Source organism: Canis lupus, chromosome 32 (assembly GCF_011100685.1).
Source record: "Canis lupus familiaris isolate Mischka breed German Shepherd chromosome 32, alternate assembly UU_Cfam_GSD_1.0, whole genome shotgun sequence".
Lineage (NCBI taxonomy): Eukaryota > Metazoa > Chordata > Mammalia > Carnivora > Canidae > Canis > Canis lupus.
The window spans coordinates 33,126,995-33,146,127 of NC_049253.1; the positions used below are offsets into that span (position 1 = coordinate 33,126,995).

General features: G+C 35.5%; 2 protein-coding genes across 8 annotated transcripts in view; one reads left to right on the forward strand and one right to left on the reverse strand.

The window, feature by feature from the left end:
- LIN54 (lin-54 DREAM MuvB core complex component) overlaps positions 1-2,731 on the forward strand; it is a 66,027-nt gene extending 63,296 nt beyond the window's left edge. For all 6 annotated transcript variants that reach the window (XM_038582264.1, XM_038582267.1, XM_038582263.1 and 3 more), the window contains exon 13: positions 1-2,731. In XM_038582264.1, coding sequence (XP_038438192.1) covers positions 1-202 — 202 coding nt within the window. In that variant the 3' untranslated portion in view covers positions 203-2,731.
- Positions 2,728-19,133, reverse strand: part of THAP9 (THAP domain containing 9) — a 23,658-nt gene continuing 7,252 nt past the window's right edge. For both annotated transcript variants that reach the window (XM_038582261.1, XM_038582262.1), the window contains 3 exons: positions 18,637-18,940; positions 17,329-17,479; positions 2,728-9,670 (listed from right to left, as the gene is read on the reverse strand). In XM_038582261.1, the coding sequence (XP_038438189.1) occupies positions 7,693-9,670; positions 17,329-17,479; positions 18,637-18,940 (2,433 nt within the window). In that variant the 3' untranslated portion in view covers positions 2,728-7,692. The remainder of the gene's footprint in view (positions 9,671-17,328; positions 17,480-18,636; positions 18,941-19,133) is intronic.

The following is a 19,133-nucleotide window of genomic DNA, read 5'->3' on the forward strand; positions in this document are numbered from 1 at the left end:
ATTGCCATTTACATTTGTAACGAAGGAAGTAGCGGAAGCCACGTGTAATTGCCTTCTTGCCCAGGCAGAGCAAGCAGACAAGAAGGGAAAATCAAAGGCAGCAGCCGAACGGATGATACTTGAGGAATTTGGACGATGTTTGATGAGCGTCATCAACTCTGCAGGAAAAGCAAAAAGTGACCCTTGTGCCATGAATTGCTAACTCTTGCACAAAATACTGATAAATGGAACTGTACAGAAAAGGTGCAGGGACACTTGATTTTCTGGAAAATAGTTTAACAATTACTGTATTGTTAATTCAGTCCTTGTGAGACCTGAAATTATAATATTGAAAGACGTGAAATTTTAAATGAGGAAATTAGTACATTTTAAATTTTAGTTAAACCTGTTTATGCCCCTTCTAAATTGTTTTTCTTTATTGTATTATATGGATTTTTAATTTGCATGGGTTTCTTAAGAATTAGATGTTCTATTCTTCTGATTCTATTGACAAAGGACATTTATAAATTACTATAATTTATAACGTATGGTGTTGTATGACTTTGTTCCAGTAGAAAAAGCCAGAGAACCATTGGTATTACCCAATCATTCTCTGGCACTAGACCTAAGCAGATAGAATGTCTATATAAACAAATTCTTATGAAACATTATTCAAATGACGTTTTGTGCTTAGAAAAGCACTATCTTTTGAGGAAATACCAGCTTTTTTTAGCACAGATTCTGGAATAACATCCTATTGTCACTTTGGGAATGTCAGAGGGGAAGTAAGTAATCTATAGGCACACTTTTAAAATAAAAAAGGTGTTTTTTTAAAAAACAAAGTTTTGAAGGACAGTAAAAAGTTATCAATAGGCAATGTGTTTCTCCAACAAAGGGAGACTAAGAAATGCTCTAGGGGTGTTTCCATTTTCTGTGAAGGAGGTGGTGTGCATTTGAAATGATAATAAATTGTCAACGTGATTACTGGGTACTATTAAAAGTGAGAGGTGCATATGAATAGAACTTATTATGTAGTAATGATATAGAACCTTACATAATTATCAGGTATAAAATTTGGCTTGGATGGAGAAATAAAGAACATTGAAGCTCTAATAGATGAAATTAGGGAAGGATTTTTCATCTGTACAATTTTCCTTATAGACTTTTGAACTAAGAGGTCTCAATCCAATGTATGAGTCTTACTTGATTTACTGAAAGGGCCTCCTAACAAAGCTTTCAAAATTATAGTGGGATTTCTTTTTTAAGGAAAGCTTAATATGGTATTATTTTTAGCCAGTGATTTGATAAGCTGAAGGTATGAGTGTTTTCTTATTATTACTAAAATAATCTAAATCATCTTTTCCTAATTTAAAATTCAAAAGCTTTATGAATTTAAGAGCCAATAATAGGACTCTGGGTTTTATGACAAGAAACCATGTGTTGGAATTCAGGCATTTTGTTAGGTACCGTAATTATTAGTATATGATTATTACATTTCCTACAAGGAATCTATAGTTGTATGTATTAAGTGTGTATATATGTTCATATGAACACACAAGATATAGGCAATAGAAATTAAGTAATGCAAAAGAAGATTCCGTTATTTACTGAAGTATCTTTTGAAATTTGGATTTATAAAATTATAGTGCAGTAACTCTAAATGTAGATAGTGCAGAAATTCTTAGCACCTCAATCTAGTATGTTTAATTAAAATTTGTATAAATGTAAATTAGTGTAAGAGGATAAAATATCTAATCAAGTTATTTTTCAAAAGATTACCTTTTTGGTCTAAACCTAAACTTTGTTCATTTTGTACATATTCTGTGTTTAACTCTAATTGCACCTTTGTGATGTGTATTTATATACAGTGTGCAGAAAATGTTTGTGAAATTTGGATTACAATTGTAGATTATGTATGACAGCATTGCCTGAGAATGTTTTGCTTGTAAAAACTTGAAGGTGCAATCAAATGCTACTAGTTTTTCTGATTTTCAAGAAGCTATCTAAAGTATTAAGACTTTTCCTTCCTGTGTAGTACTTACTAAGCAACTTTTTGTATTTAGGCATTTGCATCAAATTGCTGAACAAGATTAATATCCACATTAATTCAACAATTTTAAAAGACTATTTGGGAGGGTTGGGTATATAATTTTTTTAGCTCTATTTACATCCCAAAGTAGAAAGATTAAATTTATATTTACTAGAGCTATTCAAAGAATACACTTTTCTATATTGTAAAAACAGGACAGCAAAATAAATCATACAGAAAATAAACATTTATACTATTCTGTAAAAAAAAGGATTTTGTTTTTCTTTAAAAACACTTTTAACTATCTTACAAGAAACTTTTAAAATCTGCTTTTAAGTAAATTTGACATTACTTCTGAAAGCACACAACTAAAAAATGTCTATCTTTTTGCCCAATTATGATTAATTGAAATTGCTTTAAAACTAGAATGTCTCTTTTTCTGCTCTTCAAAGGCAGAAACTGAGTCTTTTTCCTGTCCTTTAGTATTTGATGTTTTTGTGGTAAGCACCTTTCTTAGTTTCCTTTTCTCTCAAGAACTTGAAGCAACCTGTAGGTCTTATCTCTGGATTATCTGGGAAACAGAACCTTCAAGTTGCAGTAATAAAACAACCAGAGCAGCAACAGTAGGGAGAGACTACTGCTTTAGCTTACCTATTCTTTTATGGGGATAACTGACATTTTCTCAGTCTTCTGTAAAATGTGAATAAAAATACCTTTAGAAAAGTTTTCCACTTTTATTGTTCTGTAACACAAATAGCTAAAAAAATAAATACTTGTTATGTAAATGCAGCTTCGAACCAGGACCTCTAGCATCATGTTGCATCCTTTTCCAGCATTTTATGTAGAAATTCCATGGCAGCAACCCAGAGGAGAGGGAAGCTAGAAGCCTTTACTGTTGGGAGTTATTTTCTATTATGTCAATTACTTAGGACTTTGTATGTTTGTGAGGATTTCTTTAACGTAGATTTTGTCATTATCCATAGGCCATATGTGGACTTTTTATGAACCAAGGCTTTTTAAATTAAAATTTTTAAAGTTTTATGAAAGGCATGCTTAGTCTTTACTCAATAGCAGTAAGAAAATAAATATATTCAGGGTAATATTTACTATAAGGCCATAGACTTCAACTCTGTAATTGATTATATTATCAAATGAAATCTGGCAATAGGTAAAAAGAATGCATCATGATCTGGTAGGTTTATCCCAGGAATAAAAGGTCGACTCAACATTTAAAAATAATGAAATTCACTGAATCAAAATACAAAAGAAGTAAAACTATATGATCATCTCAGAAGTTACAGGAAACCTTTTGAATATACTAAAAACTGCTGAATTACAGGCTTTAAAAGGGTGAATATTACAGTATCTAAATTATATCTCAAATGGTTTTCAAAAAAATTGAAAGGTGCGGAAAAACTGACAAAATTCAAGACCCATTTATGATTTAAACACATACACTCTTCAGCAAACCAGGAAGAAAAGGGATCATAAGCTAGAAAAGACCAATTTATCAAAGTCTACAGCTAACATCATATGAATGACGAAGACTGAATGTTTCCTCCTCAAAGACAAGAAGGCACTCTTAGTCAACATTGTGTTGCAGGTCACTGTACAATGAGGGGAGAGCAGGTTGGAAAAGAATGAGAATGTCTACTGGTGGATAATGTGACTGCCTATACAGGAAAGTCATGGTGATCTTTAAAAAAAAAAAAAAAGCTGCTGGAACCAGTGAGTTTAAGCAAAGTCAATATATAAAATTGTATTTTCACATAGTAGCAATGAGCATTTAGAAACAAATTTTACATTACCATTTATAGTAGCACCTCAAAATATGTAATGTAACCAATTTATACAAGATCTTTAGGTGAAATGTAGAACACATTGATAAAATTAAGAGATATACCATGTTCATGGATTGGTATGTTCAATAATATTAAGATCTCATTTCTCCAAATTGGTCTTTAGTTTCCACAAAACTCCAGTCAAAATCCCAGCAGGAGTTTTTGTAAAAATCAACAGCTGATTATAAAATTCATACAGAAAGGTACAGAGTAGCCAAACATTTCTGAATAAAGAACAAAGTTGAAAGACTCCCACCTGGCTTCAAGACTCCTATAAGGCTAATCAGGTTATTGCAGTACTGATGAAGTGTTAGACCTATGGATCAATGGAACAGAACAGAACACCCAGAACTAGACCCAATATATATAGTCAGTTTTTGACAAGAGTTCAAAGGTAATTCAGGGAAGAAAGAAGAATCTTTTTAACAGGGTTGGGAGATACATATGTTGAAATCTGAAGCTCAACTTATACCATAGACCAAAATTAACTGAAAATGGATCATAACCTAAATGTAAAACCTAAAGCTACAAAACACCTAGAAGAAATAATATAAGAAAAATTGTGTGGCCTTGGGTTAGACAAAGATTTCTTAGATACAAAACTAAGTATGACCCCTAAAAGAAAGAAATGGATAAACTGGACTTAACAAAATCAATGTCTTCAGAACACACTAATAAAAAAAGCCATAGATGCAGAAAATATTTGCAAAACACATCAGATCATGCACTTATATCCAGAATATATAATTAACACTCAAAAAACTGACCTTCCAAAATATGGGCAAAAGACTTGAACATACCTTTCACCTAAGGTTATGTGGATGGCAAATAATCTTATGAAAAATGCTCAGCATCATTAGCTGTTAGGAAATTGGAAATGAAAGCCACAATGAAATCTCACTGAACACCTATTAGAATGGCCAATTCAAAACAAAACCCTGGTGACCAAATACTGGGAAGAAAGGAGAGCAAATGAACTTTCTTATACATTCCTGATTAGAATGCAGAGTGGTACAGTCATTTCACAAAACTAGCTCTGGCACTTTGTTATAAAGTACAACATACGCTTACCATATTATCCATGTATGGATATCGCACATTTTTATTTATCCATCAGTTGGACATTTACGCTTTTTCATTTTGTAGCTATAGTGCTATGAAGTTTGTTTACAAGTTTTTAAATGGATGTTTTCATTTATCTTGGGTATATATGCCTGTTAGTAGAACTGCTGGGCAATATGGTAACTCTGCATTTAACTACCCTTTTTAAAGAACTGCCACGCTATTTTCCAAAGCATCTGCATTCCCACCAACAGTGTATGAGGGTTTCAATTTCTTCACATTCTTGTCAACACTTGTTATTGTCTTATATCCATCCCAGTGGGTGTAAAGTGATACCTCATTGTGGTTTTGATTTGCATTTCCCAGATGGTTTATGATGTTGGGTATATATTCATGTGTTTACAGGCCATGGGTAATCTCCTTTGAAGAATGTCTATTTGTGTTCTTTACCCATTTTTCAAATTGGGTTGTCCATCATTGAGTTACAGTAGTTCTTTGTATATTCTGGATACAAGTCCTTTATCAGATAAATTAGTAAAAATTTTCTCCCATTTTGTGAGTTGTCTCTTTCATTGACAGTGTCCTTTGAAGCACAAATTTTTTAATTTTGGTGAAATTTTTGTTGTTTATGTTTTCAGTGTCATATTTAAGAAACTATTGCCTAATCCAAATACCAAGGATTTACTTTTTTTTTTTTTTTAAGATTTTATTTATTCATGAGAGACACACACACGCACAGAGAGGCAGAGACACAGGCAGAGGGAGAAGCAGGCTCCACGCAGGGAGTCCTATGTGGGACTTGATCCTGGGACCCCAGGATCACGCCCTGGGCCAAAGGCAGACGCTAAACCGCTGAGCCATCCAGGAGTCCCTACTCTATTTTCTTTTAAGAGTTTTATAGTTTTACCTTTTATAGATAGGTCTTTGACCTATTTAGAGTTAATACTTTTGCATGTGGACATCCAGTTGTTCCAGCACTATTTGCTGAAAAATAGGAAGGATAAATTTCTGAAGAGAATGTTTGTTTTCCCTGAAAAGGACAAAGGTGCTAAGTGGAAAATATAAACTAAATTACCCTAATCAAATATGAATAATTTATTTTAAAAATTCACTGTAAAGCATATCATGTTAAGTAAACCTGATATCAGACTTGAAACACTTTCACTAGGGCAAGAGCAATTAATGGTTCAAGGCAGTGAAGGATATATTTTTGTCTTCCATGTCTGTCCAATTTATCCAGCACTTAAAGAAATAATGCGTAACACTAATTTCTTTAACTACAGAATATATTAGTACAGTAGTACAATGCAAGGGCAAAGAACACAAGACACCTACAGGTATGAACCTAGTTTTAAGTAAAACTCAGGACAAAACTTGGGAATTATATAAGCAATAAGTTAAAAGGTAGTGACTTAACAAATAGGCTTCCTTTAAATAAGATTTATCCAGTGCATCTAAACTAATTCTATTGCAACAAAAACCACAATATCTAGACTTCTCAGCAATAGCTCTTACATAAAATGTAGTACAACTCTGGTTACATCTCAAAACTTAAGCCTTTGAGGTAGAAAAAACCAAATATATCAAAATATACAATTTAAGGGGAATTTCAGTTAATAAAAACTTTCATCTGGTCATTAATCTTTTGCAATTTCAAGTTTTCATATTAACTGTACATGAATATTCACTCAATGATAAAGAGTAAATGTTTTACACACAGAGATGAATCATATGCCTGTTTCTTCTTTTATCCACTTATAACACTCCCCAGATGTTAAAGTACATATACCAATGTTTTTCTATTCATCTTTTCAAGCCTGGGTATGAGAGAATGGAGAAAATTGTCCTTGGTATGTTTCCATCTTCAGATTATTTAAGCTTCTCTAAATTTCTGAAAACACTCATTATTAAATCAAGACAAATATTTTCATAACCATTGTCTCAAATGGTCATCTTTTTCTAATTTATTAATCACCTGGTGTGAATCCCTTATTCATTCAATACTGAAAATACGTCTATTTCAGCCTCCCTGCAAGCATAAGGAGACTTTCGAAGGAGAAGCTGAAATAAGGCTTCTCCTCATTCTTTGATGGGCATCAGGCTCTTCCAGTGGAGTCAAGTAAGTATCCACTCAATTATTCAAAAGTAATATTTTAAAGTCCAAGGACAATGGATTGTGAAAATGATATCACCTATGTACTTCTCAGACTACATTCCCCAGGTTCGCTGCAGCATGCTTCTGTTTTAGGGTAGCCTGGCCAAGGGGTTTTGTGGTCATATTTTATTTTAGCCTAATTTTCAAACCACATCTTAATTTTTATATGTAATAAAGATTATATCCAAGATTTTATAGATATTCTGTCAACATTTTCAGTTTTTTTTCCTGTCAACATTCTCAGAGCTGTAAAACAAAGCTCTTTCAGTCTATTTGTAAAAGTCAATCTTTTAATGACTCTTAGTTGTTATACTCTCTTGTTTTAAGGTAGACTGAACAAGTTCAAAGTAGGTCCCATTATTCAGTCTTATCGTAGTATATTCAAAGGCAGCACCTGTTGGCTAGACTCCTCCTACTGACTTACAGCTTTCTACAATCCAAGTTAACTGAAATGCCGCAAACCATACCAAAGTGCAAGATTTTATAATACGCATAATCAGAAATTCTAATAAGTCAGAATTACAAACTTGTCAACTATGGTCAATTTATGAGATACGGTAAGTTGAACTTTAAAATAAATGCTGACCAAGTATTCTTTATAAAAATTTTGAGACATTTTAGGTCCCTCATTTGAATGGATAGCCATCATTACTTAACAAATGCCTGAATTTATTGGTATTAGCAAAACCTGAACATCTGTAATCTTGTAAAGATGACCACTGCTTCTTTGACAAAGTTTTCATTTCAAGTCTTTCTGAATGGTGTTTTAGAGGGTACTGAGCTACATCTTTAGCTCTGATTTTTAAGAAACAGATTATTATATCCTTTAGTAACTTTACAAAGTGATTGATGGCACACACTTCTCCATCAAAGAGATGCTCATCTAAATCTACAAAAAGATAAATATGCCCAGAAAGCTCACACAATATTTTCTGCTGGAGATATAACTCTCTCTGTTTAGGAAGTAGTTCATAGACTGCCATTCTTGAATGGGTTCTTACAATTCGCTCACAAATATTTATGACTTGACAGAGACTTTCTGAAGGGATATGCAAACCGTTCTTCTTTTTGACACATAACAGTGACCCAATTTTAGCAACTTTGAGATCCGAAGCATACAATGCACTGATGCAGTCCTCACAAGTTAAAAGAGCTGATAACTTATTTGCAACATGACTGGCACAACAGGTGAGTTTTCGCCTGTGATCTGACAGATCAAGTAATGCCTCACTGAGAGGACAATTAGACCAGTCTTGGCAAATATCCTCTTTGTGAAAAACAGTCTTTATAACGCTGATACCATACTGACGCTGAACTGTCCAAAGGGCCAAGTCTGTCCTTCGATCAATTGAAATGTCAAGGATGCTTACTTCACTTAGAAAAACTTCGTCTTGTAATCTGTATCTGGTCTCCAAATTATGGTAAGCTTTCTGGAATGCCACACAGGTAGGGTTAGAACTGGTTACTAATACCTGTCTAAGCATCTTCAGAAATAATTCCAGATGGTCTTGACTGAATTTATAAGTCAGAAGATAAGGAAAAGGCATGATTTTAGGGAAAACATAATTCTGGTAGAGCCATTTTAAGCTCTCAGCATTAAGCAAAAATCCCAAGAATCCTAGTTTCCGTTTACCTTTAATTATTTGATTGTTGCTAGCATCCGATAATGTCACAAAGATAGTCTTGGCTTCAATTAATACCCGATTAATTTTACTGTAAGTTTCAGGCAGTAGGGGTCCTTTAAGTCCCTTTCCATAACAGTTCCTACTATTAAAAATGTCAAACAGGTTGTTAACTAAGCGTAAAAAATGGATGGTACCAATACAGTTTTGAAAAGAAGGCAGGCCTAATGACAGCAAGCATTCCAATGCGCTGGCCACGCTGTCACTGAACACTTGGGCTGCACAGTTCATCTTCAGTACATGGTTTTTCAGATTTGCAAGTTTTCTTGGGAGTCTTTCCATATTTGCTAATTCCTGTTCCCCTAGTGCTACTAACTCCACAAGGTGCTGCCAATGTGCTGTGCCATTTATGAATTGAATGCTTTGAAAATTCTGAAATGCATTTCTTATTAATCTGAGTAAGTGGCAAGAATCAAAGAAGTATGCAATCTGTTGACTAGAAGACGAAGGATGCTGAAATGTACACTTCATGTTGTCTCCATCAATATGTATCCCCAATGCTTTTGCCATCTGAACACTGTGAGCTGTAGCATCAGACGTAACAGCCAGAACTGTGATCCCTATGTCACTCAGTTTGCCAATGGTAAGACGCAGCAACTGAGCTTGCAAATATCCGGATGCCCTGTTTACAAAAAAATAACCAAGAGGCGTTCTCCAGTGACCAGAAATACCCACTGCCATTAACAAAATAGTTTCTGAGGCAAGGGGTGTTTCATCAGCATCAAGTATACCAAGGCCAAAGTCCATAAACCCTTGCAAGTGGTGACTGCTGGGGTCCCACTGAAGTTGTTGCTTGAGAGATATGCCTTTTATTATCAGTGAACAATACTGATATAGCTGGTCACCATTCTCTACTCTTCGTTGAAGAAAAGAAAAAATGTTGCTGTTGAAACCTGGACTGGGTTTGCATTTGGATAACCATCTGGAAAATATAAAAAATGAAAAATATAAAATTCAAATGAAGAAATTTTTAAAAAAGGAAAAATACCTTAAATGGTACTAAAGTCGGGGTGCCTGGGTGGCAAATTTGGTTGAATTCGGTGGCTCTTGGTTTGGGCTCAGGTCATGATCTAGTGGTCATGAATCCGGTCCACACCAGACCCTACGTTCAGTGTGGAGTTTGCTTCAGATTCTCTCTCCCTCTTCCTCCTGCTCACTCTCTTTCTCTCAAATGAATAAAATCTTAAAAAAAAAAAAAAAAATGGTACTAAAGTATGGCCTCAAATCCTTATAAAAACAAAGCCAAGTATAAGTAGCCAAATTCTACAGAAATTTTCAAGCATGTATTCATATAGTTACCAGAAAATAGTAAAATAATGGGGAAACTGAGAAACAGAGTAGTGAGTAGTATTTCAAGATGCAAACATACCACAAAGCAATTTTCATTGCTCATTTACTTTTTTTTTAAAGTATACCAATTACCCACTTTGTTCTAATTGATGTGTTTAAAATTTAGATCATAAACCAGTCTTACCTGTAAATTCAATGAAATAAAAAAAACTGTTGTAGAGGAAGGAAACTCTGGGAGTATCTAGCACATCTACCCCATTTTACAGGTTAGGAAACTAGGACACAGGAAGAGCTTACGCCACATGGTCCTGGCTGTGCTGCTAGTTCTGTACAAATGTGGAAGCCAGATTTCCTGAGGTCCTGCTAGTGCTTTTCCCACTGCTCCTTGTAGCTTCAAAATTATGCTCTCAGGGACAATTAAGGTGTCTGCATTGGTCTGCCCTACACAAAGTACCTACATTATTACCTTAGGAGTTCTTCTGTAGTGTCCTCAACCCTCCCAGACTCCTGATTATGCACTCCTATTAACCTTAGCATTTGTCTTCAAAATCGTTTTTACACAGTTCTGATTTACTCTTTCTAATTTGTTGTAGGCTCAGGAAAAGCAACAGCCAAGTTTAATCATTGTCTAAAATAAGACTAAATGGATGCTAAAGTAGAGACTGGAGAGTTCACCCTGAGGTCTACTTTTGTAACTCAAGTAACTTTTGGGGTTTTGTTTTTGTTTATTTAAGATTTTTATTTAGAGAAAGAGAGAGTGTTAGCATGAGGTGGGTCAGAGGCAGAGGCAGGGGGAGAAGACGACTCTCCGCTGATCAGGGAGCTCAATGTGGGGCTCAATCCCAGGACCACAGGATCATGATCTGAGCTGAAGGCAGATGCTTCACTGACTGAGCCATCCAGGTACCCTGGGTAGGCGTTAGTATTTCTGATTTTGGGGCTATATTCTAAGGTGCCAAGGTTTCGTCCTGGACAGTCGACCACTATTTAATTTTTTTTTTAAGATTTTATTTATTTATTCATGAGAGACACAGAGGGAGAAGCAGGCTTCATGCAGGAAGTCCAACGTGGGACTTGATCCCAGGTCTCGAGGATCACGCCGTGGGCTGAAGGCGGCTCTAAACCGCTGAGCCACCCAGGCTGCCCGATCACTATTTAATTTAAATGTACCTCTCTAAGTATTTCAGGACAGGGCTTTCCAAATATTTTGCTGTAACCTAAAAGTTCCATAAATGAAATTTACCGTCACTACATGCTATGCACACACACATATATAACATTGTGTATATAATGCCAATTATGACCCACTAAACTGATTTCATTTTTTTTTTTAAGATTTTGTTTATTTAATCATGAGAGACACACACAGAGAGAGAGGCAGAGACACAGGCAGAGGGAGAAGCAGGCTCCATGCAGGGAGCCTGACGTGGGACTCGATCCCAGGTCTCCAGGATCACTCCCTGGGCCGAAGGCGGGGCACTCAACCACTGAGCCACCTAGGCGTCCCACTAAACTGATTTCAAAATGCACTAATGGGTTTGAAAAACACATTTATAGGATGCAAAAGACATACTTTGACTCTAAGTTGCTTATAACTTATTTAAGAGACAAAAGTATTAATCAAAAAAAATTTAAATATCAATTGGTTGTTTATATTTTAAAATAGTAAAATAATGATGAAACAGGTCAGTGCTACAGCCCACTACTATGTTGAATACCCTTTGCAAAGATGCTTCCAAATTTTAACTTTAAGTTCTTTTTCTTGCATTAGGATTCTCAAATGAACACCAAAGATGCTTACTGTGTTGCATATGGAATCAGTATGTAATGAAAGTATTTCATGCCTCGATGTAAAAGTTTTTAGTTTAAATAGGCTAAGATAAAGTTTATGTTCTTTGAGCTTGATTTCTAAATAGAAATCTAAATAGTATTTTTATGTCCATAGCTATGAGAATGAGGTCTTGAATATCAGGCAGAAAGATATGTGGCCTTGTTTTTAAAGTTTCTATATCTGAAAATGGAAATACCCAAACCAGGTTTGTGACTTAGAACTGTAGAGAAGTGGGATCCCTGGGTGGCGCAGCGGTTTGGCGCCTGCCTTTGGCCCAGGGCACAATCCTGGAGACCCGGGATCGAATCCCACGTCGGGCTGCCGGTGCATGGAGCCTGCTTCTCCCTCTGCCTGTGTCTCTGCCTCTCTCTCTCTCTCTCTCTCTCTCTGTGACTATCATAAATAAAAAAAATAATAATAATAAAAGATCTAAATCTAAAAAAGAACTATAGAGAAGTGACTGATTTCTGTGTCTAACCTTTCTTCCCTTTTAAAATGAAAATTTTTTTTGATAGTAAAAAAAGGCACACTATTTTTTTAAGAGTAAAACAATACTGAAATGTGCAAATAGTAATAATCACTTTAATATTTCAGGGACATTCTTCCAGATTTCTTTATGTATATATACACACCTAGATACAATTTTTAAAATTTATACTGAATCTTTTTTTTTTTACTTAATAGTAATGTTACAGAAATATTTTTCTGTGTCCTTAACTATTGACTTACAGCATTTTAAATGTGTACATGGTATCCCATAGTATAGTTAAGCCATAAATTACGCTGTTACACTAACCTGTCTTTCAACAGGTTATTTCCATTTTTTAGATAACAGCACTGTAACATGTACTCATGTGCACATATATACACGTACATACTCCTGTCACTTATGCAATTCCTAGGAATAGGATACAAAAGTAAATCTACTTATGCAAGTATTAGAATAAATGGATTCAACTTTTATAAGAAATTAAAAACAAATTTTGGACCTCCAATGCACAGAATTGGATGAATAAATTTAAAATTAATTCACGTTCCAATTCTCCTTCACACAATTTTTACCAAAAATTTACATTCTCAACAACATATTTTAAATTAAACAACAGCTTAGTCATGGAGTGATTATAGGGAGTCTACTGGGTGGCTTTAAACTGCCTGGAGAAGAACTGCTGAAGAGCCATGATGCTGAGCTGAATGTTTTTCAAGACTGTTAGCTCTTCCCATAGTCTTGTTTATCTCTGAATCTCTCCTATTACCTTCTCTATTAGAGGGAACTAATTTACTATATTACAATGAATACCTAAATAGAAAGTTAGAGAAAATATAAATATCATACTATAAGTATCATTATTAAAATAAGGAAGGCTGAGGATGTTAGGACATTCTTACAAAAGATATGTGAAAACAAACTACCTTCAAGACCCAAAGAACTGGAATTATCTGAAGCACAGCTCTGGGAAGGTTCTGGACATAAAGAATTTAAGAGAGAACTGAAAAAGATGCAACATCAGAACACAGCAAATTACAGAAGTGGCTGATAGTGGGTAAGAATTAGAGAAAGATACAAGTAGAAATTAGTGAGGGAGGTACCGGTCTGAATCAAAGGTTTTTAAAAATATAAGCCTGGCTTGGTCTGTCATCATCTAATTGTTTATCATATAACTGTCTCTCCATCATCAAAGAGGAAAAACAATGATTCGCATTTTCTCCTTCCCCCCCCAAACTTCTTATGTCTCCTGCCCCAACTCTCAGCTATTATCTTTTTAAGTAAGCTTGCCCAGTGCAGAGCCCAACATGGGGCTTGAACTCACAACCCTGAGATCAAGACATAAGCTGAGATCAAGAGCTGGTCACTTACTCAATGGAACCACCCAGGTGCCCCTCAGCTATTATCTTTCTATCACTAAGAAAATAGAAGCAATCCAATAAAAACTCATTTTCCTACTACCAAATCTGTTAACCTATTGAATATGTATCTCTGCCTTTCTGCCCCTTGTTTGAATGTTTTATAACAAGCATGTATTACTATCATATTAAACAAGGTATTTTAGTTTCAGACAAAGTTCCAAAAGAAATAATAACTTTTTGAGTACTAAAGTTGTACTAAATAGGGACACCAGGTGGCTCAGTCGGTTAGGCATCTGCCTTCAGCTCAGGTCATGATCCCAGGGTCCTGGGATTGAGTCCCAAGTTGGGCTCCCTGCTCCCTGGGGAACCTGCTTCTCCCTCTCCCTCTGCCGGCCGCTCACCCTGCTTGTGCGCCGGCATGCTCTCTCTCTCATCAAATAAATAAAATCTAAAAAAATAAAATTGTACTAAGATAATGTCATAGCAAAGGTTATAAAACGCAAAATGACTTGAAAAGAGAAAAGATCAGTGTGAGCTGGAATTGCCAGAGAATATTTAATCCAGAAGTTGATGTAGAACTATAGGAAATGAAACATCTCACATAAACCACAGTGCAAAATCAGGAATCAGTGGTTTTTAAAATCGGTGAAGAGAGAACTTGACTAAAAAAGGCATAGAAGGGGGAGATACCAATATAGTGTCTATAAAAACATCTCCTGCCTAGCAGAAAGCATACATTTAAAAATAAGAATAACATCTGGTCTAAAAAGCACAATCATATTATGGAAGAGCATGAATAAGCCTATACACAAATGTTCAACTCAATATATTAAATGGCCATTACAACCAAAAAACGGGAGCAATATAAATAAATGTCCAACAGTTGGAGAATGCTGTGGTTAAGTAGAGTACAACTACCTGATACTATGCAGTTATTAAAGATCGTACTATGTAAAAAAACTAATAAATTTAAGCACAGAAGAATAACTGGAAGAAAATTCCCTAAATGTTAATAATAATTGTTTACATATAACAATTGGTAGAAGGATTAATGAATTTTCCTTCTTTTTTTCTCTCATTTCTATTTTTTATTAGTATTATTTTAATAGTATGTGGAGGAAAATTATTATTTAAAAAGAGTATAATACACAGCATGATGACTACAGTTAATACTGTACCGTATATTTGTTTTTTGTTTGTTTTGTTTTTTTACTTATTTATGAGAGACACACAGAGAGAGAGGCAAAGACACAGGCACAGGGAGAAGCAGGCTCCATGCAGGAAGCCTGATGTGGGACTCGATCCCAGGACCCTGGGATCACGACCTAAGCCAAAGGCAGACGCTGAAACCACTGACCCACCCAGAGGTCCCCATATCATATATTTGAAAGTTGCCAAGAGAATAGGTCTTGAAAGTTCTCATTACAAGAAAAAAGCTATTTTAATTTTGTGTGTGATGAATGTTAACTAGCCTTAGTGTGGTGATCATTTTGCAACATATACAAATACTAAATAATTGTTATACACTTAAAACTAGAATAGTGTTATATGTTAATTACATGATCTCGCAGAGTTTCTCCAGCTCAGAGCCCCTCTGAGTCTGTTTTAAAATTGAAGCAGTAAGAAACCAAGAGGCATGTTCCAGGACAGGGGACTGCTGTCCTTCCCCGCTGGCCTCCGCCTTATCTACACTGAATTAAATGGAACACTGTTCTTTAGACAGCAACTTGAGGTCCACTGCATTTCCTCCTTACATCTATTTGAAATGCTAAGTGACTGTTGAGGCATTTTTTTTTTTCTTTCCACAAATATTTACCAAGGGACCATAGAGCATGCTCCAGGTACCATGCAGGATCCGTATAAGAAAGTAGCATAACAGAATCAGACACAGACCTCAGACTGAGGCAGCTCCTGGTCCAGTGGGAAAACAGTGTTTTAAGAACTATGATTCAGGGATGTGTGGGTGGCTCAGCAGTTGAGCGCCTGCCTTCAGCCCAGGGCATGGTCCTGGAGTGCCAGGATCGAGTCCCTGCACTGGGCTCCCTACAGGGAGCCTGCTTCTTCCTCTGCCTATGTCTCTGCCTCTCTGTGTCTCTCATGAATAAATAAATAAAATCTTAAAAAAAAAATAAAAGTACTATGATTCAGTTCTGTATCATTTGTATGAGAAGAGTACTTACTGCAGGCCAAGCTTCTGATAGGATGTCATATCTAATTTGAGTCTGAAGACTAGAGTAATCACCAGGACCAACAGATAGAAAGAGAGAGAGAGAGAATGGGTACAGGAACAGTAAGTCCCTGAGGCAAGAAGCAGCAATTGAACATAGAATGCTAGAGGGGAAAGAGGGAGGCAAAAGATGAGCCCTGGAGCCCAGCAGGGCCCACATCATGGGAAGTTCAGAAAACCATAGGAAGGAATTAGCCTATAGGCTGTGGGCAATGAGGAGGTTTACGTATTAGGAAAGTGACTATTATGGTTGAATTTTGTCCCTCAAAAAGACATACTGGAGTCCTAAGCCCCAGCACCTCAGAATGTGACCTTATTTGGAGATATGGTCTTTACAGAGATAATCAAGTTAAAATTAGGTCATTAAGGTGAATCCTAATCCTACATGAGTGGCCCTCATAAAAAGAAGAAATTTGGGCACAGAAGCACACATATATAAAGGAAGATGATGTAAGGAGACACAGGAAAAAAGACCACCAACTACAAATTAAGTCAAGAAGAGAGGAATGGAACAGACTCTCCCTCACAGCCCTCAGAAGGAACCAACCCTGCTGACACCTTGATTTTGTGGACTTGTAACCTCCAGAACTCTGAGACAATAGATTTCCGTCATTTTTAAGCCCAATTGATCAATATTAAAAAGCATCTGTAAAACCAGTGATAAGAAAAATAGTAAAAGTTGAGTGTTACTTTCATAAAACATTACTGCAAAGCCACTGCGTTATCTGCTTTACACTAAGAGAATTATAAATATATCTATGTACTTTAATGACAAATCCTACAAAATTATTTACCAAAATCTCCTCCCAGAACCTGCCACGGGCATCAACTTATAGAGCTTACAAAAATGCAGCTTTTTGTGCTTAGTCTCAAACCAATGGTGTCAATCTAGAACTGTTCTAGATTTTCTAGGATAGTCCAATATTAAAACTACTGAAGTGGGCAGCCCGGGTTGCGCAGCGGTTTGGCACCGCCTGCAGCCTGGGGTGTGATCCTGGAGACCCGGGATCAAGTCCCACATCGGGCTCCCTGCATGGAACCTGCTTCTCTCTCTCCCTCTCCCTCTGCCTGTGTCTCTGCCTCTCTCTGTGTCAATAAATAAATAAAATCTTTAAAACTACTAAAGTATATTAGAATCCGGATTTTTTTTTTAATCACCCAGTGTCTCTGCCACCTGGAGGATGCAAAAAAGTTGTCAAAGTATTTGCCTTCATGTTGTTGGTGAAAATATTGCTGCTGTGATAATATGCAAGTACCACCTAAAATCTTCTAAAAAGAGAAAATGGACTAATAAGAGTTTGAGTATGAATAGCCTTAACACATAAAATGCAATAAAATAATAAAATACTAATTTTCTTTAACATCTAAAAAGTAATTCACTTACGTCCTGAGGATGGAAGAATGAGGCAGCTTGAGAATCTTTCTTACATAATCATAGACTTTGCTACTGCACAAGTAGAGTGTACATGCAAATTGTTTCATTTCTGTGGAGTACTCAGCTGTTTCTCTCCAGTTATACAACTCCCACTTAAAATCTGTTAAAATAAATTTATTTATTCTTTGTGATGAAGAGTGTGTACAGTAACATTTTCAGGTATAGATCACAGCATTTGGATATAAATGCAATGGGCATCCAAATCCAAATCCAATCACAGTTTAACTAAGTTTGTTCAATGGTTAATATCCAATCATAGAGCCTCCTGACTAGTTCATCCTGTTCATCTTGAATCATTTCACTCAAAAGAGGGAAGAAAAAAAGTTTCAACCTGAATCACTGTGTTTTACTATTCACTGGCAGCCTAAGTGGAGAATTTTAGAGGAAGAGGGAAGAAAATGAAATAAGTGGATAAAATTAAAGTCTCTGGATTATGAGCACATTTATTTATTTTGTTCCCTGATTACCATTTATTTGAGGGGTGAAAATGAGACACAAGAAACATTTCTGAGGATGGGATGCTATTCAGATTGAATAGACAATCTTCCCTACCTTGAAGGAAAAAAAAAAATCCTCTTTCCTGTTGGGGATTCCTGTTTATTATGTCTGTTTTCCCCTACTGGAAAAACACAAAATATTCTCCTCCTTTGGTGATACCTATTCTTTTCTAGAAATAAGACATACTTTTTTTTTTTTTTCAACCAGAACGTAAATCCAAAATCTCTACTGCTTTCATCAAAGAGTAAGTTGGAAAGATTTATTTTGTCCCTCTTCTTTGTTCACAAAGAAGAGTAGGTAGTTTTCCAATGGACATATCTGTCTTCTATAGAACATTTTAGAAAATAATATGGAGATTCATAGAATTTTCAAGCTCAATGAGAACTGGTGAAATTATCTGGTTCAACTCTGCTGCAAAAACACTTTAGTGATAAATTACATAGCAGTTAAAACTGCTTATAAAGAATTTGCAGTAAAATGAATAAGTGCTTTATAAAAACTGCAAAGTATAGTATATGGTATCAACCATATTATCTCATCTCTGGGTAGCAGGATTATGCTTAACTTTTATCATTTGTATATTTCTTCGTTTTTCCTATAATAAACCACATTACTTTTAAAGCTGGAAATACATAAAAGGATTTTGGCAATTCCTTTCTTTTTTGCTTACCCTGAGACTTCATGTTTCAATGAAGAGCACGTTTTCATAAGCAGTAGCAGAGTAAATACTTTATGATATTTTGGAAAAGGGGAACATACCTGAAAACTGTGCTCGTAGCAGACACTCTGTTTCTTCAGAAAGTAGTTTCTCTTCTACAAGTGCGTCAATTAATCGTAAGCCCTTTCTCTTCTTGATCATCCTATAGTTTTTTACAGAGACCAGTCTTTTTTTGGATACCTGGAGCATCTGTTGCACCTCGGCCAGTTTCTCTGCACCTATTGTCAGAGGTCTCTTTAAACTGTAGTTATGGTCCTCAGTAGCAATCTCTTGTGAATTATCAGGAAGTGGCTGTTTTAGGATTTTCTGTCTTGCTTTACCTTTAAGGTGTACACCCTGAAGAACCTGCAATAGAAACATCAAATTCAGGTTATTTTTGAAATTATCACACAGAAAACTGTCTATAAAAATACCACTAAATGCAAAACACTCACCTGGTTGCTTGGGAGAGTTAATTATGAAAGAAAAAAGTCATAATCTCTGATTTTTGCCAATGTATTTAAAGGAAAATGTGAAAGAAGTTTTTTGGTTTTTTTTT